The sequence below is a fragment of the Euprymna scolopes genome, chromosome 5 (assembly GCF_053919585.1).
Source record: "Euprymna scolopes isolate OS-2025 chromosome 5, ASM5391958v1, whole genome shotgun sequence".
Lineage (NCBI taxonomy): Eukaryota > Metazoa > Mollusca > Cephalopoda > Sepiida > Sepiolidae > Euprymna > Euprymna scolopes.
Window position 1 is genome coordinate 145273552 of NC_136486.1, and position 11723 is coordinate 145285274.

Below are 11723 nucleotides of genomic sequence, written 5' to 3' on the forward strand. Positions count from 1 at the left end.
TTATATGCGTGTATATATCATTATATGTGTGTATATATCATTATATGTGTGTATATTTTATTGTATGTGTGTATATTTCATTATATGTGTGTATATATCATTATATATGTGTATATATCAGTTAATGAAAGACACCAGAATCTACAGTAAGCAGTTGAAAAAAATAAATAAATGTGTGTGGGGGGTAGCGTGTAAACAATCGAGACAAGCAGCTTTGCTTTCACCCCGTCCCGTACCTAGAACCATAATAAATTTATGAGTCCAATCGAAAGCATTAGTTTTTGGTCAGAAGTTTCTCCTTATCTTATCAGCCTACATCTGTTTATCAGTCTCCAGGTGTATGTGTACGTACGTATATAAATGTGTGTGTGCGTATTCTGAAATAGCTCAGGAAATAACCTTATTCTTAGTAGCATTAAAAACATTTATATTAAAGCTATCTTTCGGCTGTGGCATATCTGATACGTCTTGTGTTACTCTAGCCCGATAGTCTTCTGCGGGAGAATGAATTTCAATCCTTTTTATTTGTCTTACTATGAAATGTATAAACACACTGGTTACACATCATTATTGATTTTATAAGAAGCAAGAACATTTAACATCATCGATACTTTTTTTCCGATTGGCATATCCATTTGAACTTACCTCAATGAATAAACAGGCATTCGTATTTGCGAGGTCTATTGGATTAACCTTAAAACCCTTTTAACGAAAATCTATATCTCTTCATTTGTATACGGGACAATTGATTTACAACTAAGCACGTGACTCCGGCAAGAATTAACCGGTATTTTACGGCGATTTGACTTTAATTATCTCCAATCTTTTACGAAAAAGTCGTTTCTGTCTCAGCACAAGCATGTGTTTTGAATGAACGTTAATCATATAGAATGTAGAAACCAACATAAAACGTGCATCAAATTACGTCTGTCGACTTACATCAAAAACAAAATTTAAAGGACTAAAATACTGAATCAGAGATTGAAAAGAAAACTATTTGCAAACCAAAATCAAACGATATTGAAATAACATCAAGTGAGGTACGAAAATTAAACATTAAACTAATACAGACCATAACAACCAGCAAAAGACGTCTATCGCCCGTGACTGTTTATGCACACCTATGTATATTAAAAACATGACCCTAAAAAGCACTATGATACTAAAGCTAAAAAATACGAGTCGGCCAAAACCAAGCTTTGTTCAGCAGTTAAGTGAATGCAAACATTACACTATTACTGGATTAACCAAACAAATCTAACTAATCTTTAAACTATACATTCACAGGGGTAATTGGTATGGATCTTCTCCTGCATTATGTTAACTATATAATCATGCATAATAAAAGTAAATAACCATTACACAAAAATAATTCGTACATGTTGGAATGAACTGGATCCTTCGCAGACGGCCAAGACTTTGAGCAGTAGAAAGCAGTTAACGTTTACAATATCAATATTTTACACAATTGATCGGTTTTTATGCTTCTATATCAATATACTTATTACATATCATCATATGACACTCACCAAAGAAGCATAAGAATTCTCCGTTTTAGAGAAACTATAGTATACCTCAATCTGAATTTGGACTTAATCAGCATCAAATCGCCGCAAACATCGGGATTCTATTCTCCATTGTTTACCCCGTGATTAAAAAATATTGAATATTATTTCACGTATGTCCGCCAGGAGTCTTTGATAGATATCTAAATTATTGACATTAATAAATTATTTCATATCTGTGTACAGTCCAGTTTATTGTCTGCTCATCTCTCGTCGTATTAATATGCTTTTAAGACCAAAGGTATTATTACTTCTGCTTGAAAGTGTCTTTGCTTCTGTTTCCGGTTGGACTTACTTGGATGAACTGGATTTTCGAAAGGACTACCTAAAGAACTACGACAAACATATTCGACCTTTGCTGAACATGGACGACATAGTGAGTGTCGATGGAGTCATTAAATTAGTCGACATCAGAGATTTCAACTTGGTAGACGGTTATATCAAAGTGGATGCGTATTTAAAAATAAAATGGTATGATGAAATATTACATTGGAATGACTCATATTCCAAAATAACAAATCTAACTGTCTCCAACAACAAAATATGGACACCGAGGCTAGGTTTATACAATATTAGAGGATCTAAGACTGCGAATATTGTTCCGGAACTGCTTTTATGGAGGGATGGAGGCGTAGAAAAATGGATGTATATTAACAAGCAGATAACTTGCGATATCAACGCATACGCGTATCCGTTTGATGAGCATACGTGCCAGTTGGATATATTCTTCGATGATTATGTGGTCGACAAGGTCAGATTCCAAAGCCTGTTCTGTATTCCAGAGCGGTCTATCGACGAACGTATCTGGGGTATTAGAATAGAGTGCTCATTTGATACGCAGGGGAATTACAGCCGTGGTTATCTTCGTCTTAAAGTATCCCGTACGATCAAAGTAAAAAGCTTCTCCAACTTATTACCACTTCTCATCTTTTTTCTTCTTAATATCATGGTGGCAAAACTCTCCGTCGAAAGCGGAGAGAAGGTGACCTTTGCCACCATGGTTTTCTTGGCGAATGTCGTGTACATGGGAAACATTAGTAAACTACTACCGAAGGAGCATGACCCGGTTCCTCTGTTGTTTTTATGTCACTTAATCTTGACCTTCCTAAGCGGCACCTCGACGGTCGGAAGCATCATTTCCAGCGCGAGATACTGGGCGAACAAGAAATTTTCAAAGAACTCCTTCAACACAAAACCCAAAGAGAGAATTACAGAATTCAAAATAGAGAAGCCAGATAAAAATTCGACTCTTCTAATCTATAGAATTAAGCGTTTGAATTTTGATTCCATGATGTTTTATAGCATGGTGCTGATTTCAGTATTATACGCGACCATTTTTGCCGGTCTATTTTCGAAATGCATATTTTGGAAAAACTGACATCAGAATTGAAATTAGAATTAACTAATGATGACTGTTAAGTGAAATGTATGCTTGTGTTTCTAAGCAAACACTCAAAATTTAAAGGATAAATCGATCTTTTGGCGGGCAATATATCGTACAAGTACCTATATTTTGTTTTTATAAATGAGTAAACACACAATATACATATAATATATATATATATATATATATATATAGAGAGAGAGAGAGAGGCGACAGTTTCAACACACGATAGCATACTTCTCCCCTCTTCCTTCATCCCCATCCCTACTTACTTCCTTTACCACACCTTCTTTTAAGACCCTTAAATTTACAAATATACACCCCACTTCATTCCAGAGCATAAACCATACCCGAATATAGTTAATAAAACGAATGTAATATTGACTCTTGCTTCAATATCGCCCCTTTTTGACTCTGATGAAGTGGTCTCTTTGAATTCGGATTCCACTGAAACATATGTAAATATGTTACCAATAATAGTATATATGTGTAAGAAACAGACTATATATGTATATATATATATGTGTGTGTGTGTGTGTGTGTGTGTTTGTGTGTGTATTTTTCGGAGTTTAAATGAAAAAGCGACAGACCTAACACACGACATTTCACCTAGTTGTTGCATGGGCTTAATCAGGAATAAAAAAGCCAAAAGTGGGCTTTCCTTGCTTCTCTGTCTTGATAAAGTTTATACAATATCTGGGCAAAACATTGAGTTTTAGGTATTCTGCTTTTACATTTTAATTCATAACACCGAATCTATTTTATCCCTCATAATGCCTTTTTGTGGGTGGGGATGCTTTTTTTTTTTCGCGCAACTGCTGGTCAATTTTTTCAAGAAAAAATATATTATTTCTGTCAATATGAAGCTGATCGAAAAAATTGAAAACAACTTAAATAAATAAAAAAAAGTATTGAAAATAAAATTATATTCTTGAAAAATAACAATTCAAATCAAGAAAATTCATTAAGGTAAGTTTAATGAATATTTAATTTTGAATAACATGCAATGATAGCAAACAATCCTTTTTTCATGTTAATATGATTTATTATTAATTTTTGGTTTTTTGTTCAAATCTAAATAAATATTTAATTTTTTTTTTAAATAAATCAATATTGGCAAACCAACTTTTTTATGAGTCTTTGTACTAGGGTCCAAGAGCTCAACATTTTGGCAACTACCGGTGTTTTCCGTAAGTCCGCGAACGATTCCAATGGAAGCACGGTCCTCATGCTGCATAAGGACGAAATTTGAACATTTAAATATTGACACATATAATTTGACATGGTTTTATGTTTTTGGCATAGTAAATATTTTATTTGTAAAAAGTGATACAAATCATTATTTTTCTGAGAAACACATTATACAAATATACGTATACACACACACAGAATCACACACATATATACATACACACACACACACACACATATATATATATATATATATATATATATATATATATATATATATATATATAACAAGAAACCGAACTTATGAAGTTCACAATGAAATTGTATAAGAGAGGAGATCTTGATTAGTTGGTTATTTTTGTTTTACAGCATATCAACCCTTTTCAGGTTATCTAATGATGAAGCCAATGATTTCGCATAACAATTTTTTAAAAGAATATATTTATTTTTTCAAGTCGGTTTCTATTCAACCCATAGTTGGGACCGTAACAGGCACTACCACTCCAGGTCAGAGTAGACCTGGGAGCAATGGCAATTAAAGAGTGGCTCCACACTCCCTAAAGCCCGCGGATATAGTTTAAGGTCATATCCAGGAACCAGGAGATATTGAACATACAATATCGAAAATATATATATTAAATAACATTAAATAATATTAAATCTATATCTACATATATATAAAAGTGAAAGTGTCTGTGTATCTGTGTGTCTGTGTACATTTACCTACGCAATAGCTCTTCAATTTTTAGCCTACAGACTCCAAATTTGATATACAGGGTACTGGGATTTGGGAAAATGGATGTGATCGGTTTTTAGCCAGAAATTTGGCGATTAAAGAGTCAAAGTTCAACGATTTGACCTTTGAGGACTCTACCAAACTCCTCCGACAATTTTGGGTCTCATCACTTGGCATTTTAGATATAGGTTCCTTGGGCATGGATCTAACTTAATAATTTGATTTGAGCCCAAAACAATAAATTTTAAGGGGTCATAATAAGGGTCAAAGTTAAAATAATTTACCTCTGCGGTCTCTTCCAAATTACTCAGACAATTTCTGGTCTAAATATTTGAAATTTTACATAAAGAGTATTCAGAGATAGGACAAGCTTTTTCATCAGTTTCGTTCGAAAATATTTAGTTACCAATATATAAATGTCTGTTTGCGCCCATGCTAGTACACTAATAATTATTAAACACCTCCAGACACTAGTGTTTCATCCTTTCGAGAACCATCCGTGCAGGGTGTCACGATTAACACTAGTCGATTAATTCGAACCATACGACAGAAACCATCCCTGGCTTCATTAGCAAGGAATTAATCCATTCGGCTACCGTTAACCGCGAAAAATGCTATTAAATTTTAAACATTTATTTGTTAAGTGCTTTTAACGTCTCTCAGAGTGATCTAATCATTATATGATGATCTTAAAACATACACACACACACTCACACACACACACACACACACACATATATATATATGTGTGTGTGTGTGTGTGTGTGTGTGTGTGTGTGTGTGTGTGTGTGTGTGTGTGTGTGTGTGTGTGTGTGTGTGGATGTGCATTTTACGTAAAATTAATATAGAAAAGTGATCCCCCACTTTATAATATAATATTTTTCATATACATATATATATATATATATATATATATATATATATATATATATATATATATATTTAAAGTGATGGTTGTGTAGTTCCAACGAGAGAAAAAATGTATATTTAAAAGAGTGTAGCCATCAACAATTGTGGGGGTTTTTTTAAGGTTTTCATCATATTTTTATTTTAAAATATTTTTATAACGCGTTTCGAGCTTAGGGTGTGCTCTCTTCAGATATTTTCGTAAAAAGTTTTTCTTTAAAATGGGAGTTTGTAGATATGCCTCCGCTGATATTAAATATGTTTTTCATAGTGATGCGATGCGTGTGTTCAGTATTCAGACGTTCTGTCTCCAACTTTAAGTGTTCACAGTGACCGGTCAAAGTTAGTTTCAAAGAGTGTTTTTTAGTCCATATGGTGAAGGTTTTTATGGCTTTTTTAGGGTTCTTTTTAAAGACTTTCTTTCCCCATGTATAGCATACACTCACACACAATCACATACGCATACATATACATTCATGTACATGTACACATGCACACGCACACGTACGCAGGCACACACACATACACACACGTACATACATAGAAATATATGTAGGAGCATACATATATACACATATACATACCCACCTACACACCCACACACGTACTCGCATACATCCACCGCTAACAATTATTTTTATTTTTTTATTATTTTTTATTTTATATATATATATATATATATATATACATATATATACATATATATATATATATATATATATATATATATATATATATATATATATATATATATATATGGATATCGTGTAAGAGTGTTCTGTTCCTGGTTATATATACTTTTTTTTTCCAACCAAAACACGCATGTATATATGCGCTTAATCATTCCGACATACGTACACGCACCCCCACACACACAAGTAAGATGGAGAATAGATAGAAGATATATATACACACACATACACGCACATACACACATATATGTACACACATATATGTATGTGCACATACACTCACAAACATCCACATACTATGTAGGCACACACACATACACACACACATGCACACACACAGACATATGCAGGGGCTCACACATACGCGTATATCCATATCCACACGAACACATTTACCCACTCATACATGTGCATACATATGTATATATACACATACACACACATACATACGGATGTGTATACACTCATCCACCCATATATATATATGGGCACATGCACTCACAATCACACACACACATACATATTCATACATTCCACCTTATGTATATATTGGTTGAAGTTTCCTTTCCAATCCATGCACATATGCATACATGGATTCGGTCACTCAAACATAAGTGCACGTATACATACAAACAAGATGTAGCATAGATAACAGATGGTATATAATTATACACACACGCATACACAATCATATGTGCACACCCACGCACACACACATATACACACGCACACACGCGCACACATACACATACATACGTTTAATTTCTAGTTGTTTGTTTGTTTAAGAGAAATGGTACTGTACTGGGTATGGGCGCGCGCACCCGCGAAAGTGTGTGCGTGCCTTATTGTGCTTTTTTGTTGTTTCGTGTGTGAGGGTGCACACGCTGCACACCTACCCAAGCATGCATGCGTGTAAGTGTATTTTGTGTTTTGCCTATTTATGTGTATAATTATGGAGAGATGTTTAAGGCGGGGTTAAACTTTGCTATGAAATTTTTTTCTTGAGTTAGCAAGTAGAAGTAGTTGTCAGTTTGGAAGATGGGCATTATCTCGAATCTGCCTCCACTGCATGTGTGTATATGTTGTGATACATGTAGGTGTCTATTTTCCGCGATTTTGATGTTGGATCGGTGTAGGGCTACTCTATTACTAAGGTTTTTTGTAGCGCCTATGTAGGATTTATCGCATGCTGGACATTTTATTACATAGATCACGTTTTTTGAGGTGCAATCTAGGTTTTTTTTTAATTTTGAATGTTTGTATGGGGTTCGTAAATGTGTATGTGTTTCCCTCTAATATTATGTTGCAGACTCCACATCGTTGTTTGTTGCATTTTGTGACTCCTTTTGTTGCGTCTTGATTGAGTTTGGATGAGGTAAGAATGCGTTTTAGGTTTTTGGGTTGGCGTTTGCTTTTTATTATTTTTGTTGTTTTAAGGAAATTGTTTAGTTTGCTGTTTTGGTTAAGTAGGACGTGGTTTTTCGTTATCTCTGTGAAAAGCTCTGGGTTGTTTGTGTTGTGTGTGGAGACGTATGTTAGGATTTGTTCTTTGTTTCGTTCTTTAGGGGTTCTCAAATCTTCTACTGGTATATTTGTCGCAAGTTGGATCCCTTTGTCTATAAGTTTGTTTTTTTTTTTTTATTACATTTTCACCCCAAACAAGGCAAATTGCCACTTTGGTGTAGGGGGCTACTATCAGGGGCAACAACTACTGGGGTACTATGTAGGGATTTGGGCAGCAAGGTGTCGGTTCACGTTACACTTGAACTTCTGCACGTCAGTACTGTTAGGGAAGCAGGGACCTGGAATGGAATTCCAGAGTCTTGCGGTTCTGGGGAAGAAACTATTGGAGTAAAAAGATCTTTTACATCTAGGGACCTCTACAGTGTGGGGGTGGGATCTAGTAGCCTGCCGGGTTTGTCGAGGGTGCTCGCGTCGTGGGGGCACAAGTGATTGCAGTTCATCAGAGCATTCACCACTAAAATACTTGTAGAACAGGCAGAGGGATGCAACATTTCGTCGATGGGACAGAGGCTGAAGCTTAGATGCGAGTTCAGGGCCTATCAGATTTGCGACTCTCTTTTGAACCTTGTCAAGGAGCGAGAGACTAGTAGCAGATGCACCAGCCCAGATGTGGCAGCAATACTCCATACATGGGCGAATGGTGGCCTTATAGAGGTACAGGATACTTTCGGGTGTTAGTAGTTTTCTAGCACGGTAGAGAGAGCCTACCTTTCTTGCAGCGGCCCTGGCAATGCCTTCAATGTAATTGTTCCAACTCATGTTTCCTGTGAACGTTAGGCCAAGGAGTTTGAAAGATGGACTCTCAGATAAAGAGTCGTTGGCCATTGCTATTGGTGGTAGAGAGGGTTTCTTGTAATTATTGAATGAAACTAGTTTAGTCTTGGCAGCATTGAACGCGACCAACCACTTTTGTCCCCATTCCACTACAGATTGGAGGTCTTCCTCTAGTGTTTCTGCCATTTCTTTAGAAATGTGTTCATTCGTCTTCCTGTCGTGTCTGCCATAGAGTGTAGTGTCATCAGCATATATACCCATCTAAGAGGCAATATTGTCGGGGAGGTCATTTATGAATATCAGGAACAATAGAGGTCCAAGGATACAACCCTGGGGCACTCCCGCATTTATATCATATTGTTTAGATGTGCGACCGTCGAGGACTACCTGGATTTTTCTCTTATCTAAGAAGGATTTAATTATGTTAAGTATTCTACCAGTGATACCGTATGATCTGATTTTACTGAGGAGACCCTCATGCCATACCCTGTCAAAAGCCTTAGATATATCTAGAGCTACCGCTCTGCCTTCCCCCGCTTTGTCCAGTGATTGGTATATACGTTCAGAGATCACGGTGAGGATGTCTGCTGTGGAACGGGCTTGTCTAAATCCATATTGTTTGTCAGTCAGTAGTTTAGCATCTGTAAGATGATGGACTAGAGCATGGTTAATTATGGTCTCAAATATTTTGGCAAAAAGTGGGAGGAGGCTAATGGGGCGATAATTTGATGGGTCTGTCCTTTCGCCAGAATTCTTGAATACTGGTACAACAGAAGCAGTTTTCCAACAGCCCGGAAAGCAAGCTTCATTAAGACATTTGTTGTAGAGTTTGGAGAGAACTGGAGCTACTTCGGCTGAGCACTTTTTTAATAGCACAGCTGGGATAAGATCGGGTCCACATGCTTTTGAGGTGTCAAGGTTTTTTATGATAGCATGCACCTGAGCAGGGATGGTTTTCAGATCGTCTAGTGTGGCGTCTGTCCGCATAGGAAAGTCAGGTAGGGGGTGGTTGGAAGGGTCCAGTGTGGAGTTTGAGGCAAACCGACTGGCAAGCATGTTAGCCTTGTCGGTTGCTGAGGAGACAACCTCGTGATTGTTGGTTAGTGGGGGAATTGTTGATTGCCCATTATTTACTACACTGTTATAGATTTTCCAGAAGTCTCGAGTTCCTAGTTTTTGTGCTTCGATGCGCTTTTTAGTGGTTTCCGTAAATTCTCTCTTAGCTGTCGCTATTTCTTTCTTAACGTTATTTCTAGCTTCTATATACTTCAGTCTGTTTGAACTGGACTTATGTCGGTTAAACCTACGGTATGCATGCTGCTTTTGAGTAATGGCAGTTGCACAAGTCGACGTAAACCATTGGAGAGAGTGGGGCTTACTATAAAATTTCCGCATGGGAACATGCGCTTCGATTGCAGTTTTGAACCAGTCAGTGGTCTCGTTTGCACACTGTTCAGCAGGGAGAGAGAAAATATTTTTCCATGGAGCATCTCTAATTAGTTCCCTGATGGCTTCCCACTCAGCCTTATTATAATATCTCGTTGTTTTGAGCACTGGCTCTTCAGTTTTGGGTCTAGAGTTTAGGGCGATTTCAACCATTATCACTGCATGATCAGCGTTCCCGAGTGGGCTGTGGGCCTTCGCTATGCAGTCATCGGGAACTGTGGTCAAAAACAGATCTAGAAGTGATGCGTGTTGTTCTTCCTGGTCAGGGAAACGGGTTGGAAACGTAACAATTTGTGATAGGGAGTGAGATATAGCGAAGCTATGGGTTGTGCTGCCCGCTGCATCTGTGTGAGTAGAGAATCCAAGCCAGTTTTTGTGGTGGACATTAAAGTCACCAAATACATGTATTTGTGCGCTAGTGTCGAGGGACAGTGCCGTGTCTATGCTGTCAGATACTTTGTTTATTATGGAGCAGTCCTGAGTCGAGGGAGAGCGGTAGAGAAAATAATAGTAGCTAATACTGTGTTGCACGTTTAGTCTAAAGCACATAAAGGCTTGATCATCTGTTTCTAGGTTTGTTTCTCTAGTCAAGGGAAGGGTATTACGAATGTAAACTCCAAGTCCGTGCATATGTCTGTCAGAGTCCTTACGGCAGAGTGGGAGATATCCAGGCATGTTAAAGTGGTTAGAGGGAATGGAGGAGTGTAGGTTAGTCTCACTTAGTGCTAAGATATCCGGGGTATTTGTTAAGAGAAATGTTGTGATGGGTATTTTCTTTTTCTTAAATTTATTCGTAGTTCCTTGAGTCGGATTTTTCGAAGGTTATTGTCCGTGATTATGGTGCAGATTCTACGTGCTAGGGTGTAGGGAATTGATTTTATGCAGCTTTTAGGGTGGTGACTTTTAAAGTGTAGGTATTGTTGGGTGTCTGTAGGTTTGCGGTAAATGTCTGTGATAATGTTATTGTCTTTAATCTTTATCAGTATGTCTAGGAAAGGTAATTCTGTAGAGCTTTGTTCTATGGTGAATTTAATTTTTGGGTGTAGGTTCTGGAGTATGGTGTGTAAGTCTGTGATGTCCCCCCCATGTGGGTTTCCATAGGATGAAGCAGTCATCTAAGTACCTTTTCCATGATTCTACAAACAGTATTTTAGTGCTGTGGCCAAATTTTTGTTCTATTTTTTTATATAAGGTTTCTTCTAAGTAGGCTAATGTAAGGGTTGCGTAAGTCGGTGCCATTTTCGTTCCCATTGCTGTACCTAGTGTTTGGATGTAGTTGGTATTGTTGAATTCGAAGGAATTATTATTTAGAATTATGTCTATACTATCGATAATGAATTGCTTTGTAAATCTGGGATGTAGTGTTTGTGCGTGTCTGTTGATCCAAAATAGTATTGCTTCTTTTCCTAATTCATGGGGTATATTACTATATAAACTGCTAACGTCAAATGTAACTAATAGTGTCCCGTTTTCTACTGTATGTGGTAAGGTAGTAAGAAAATGGA

General features: G+C 36.9%; 1 protein-coding gene across 1 annotated transcript in view; it reads left to right on the plus strand.

The window, feature by feature from the left end:
- Positions 1-11723, plus strand: part of LOC145276643 (chemotactile receptor for bitter tastants 1-like) — a 51706-nt gene that overhangs the window by 34746 nt on the left and 5237 nt on the right. The window contains exon 3 of the mRNA XM_080127834.1: positions 1885-2883. Within this exon, the coding sequence (XP_079983960.1) occupies positions 1885-2883 (999 nt within the window). The remainder of the gene's footprint in view (positions 1-1884; positions 2884-11723) is intronic.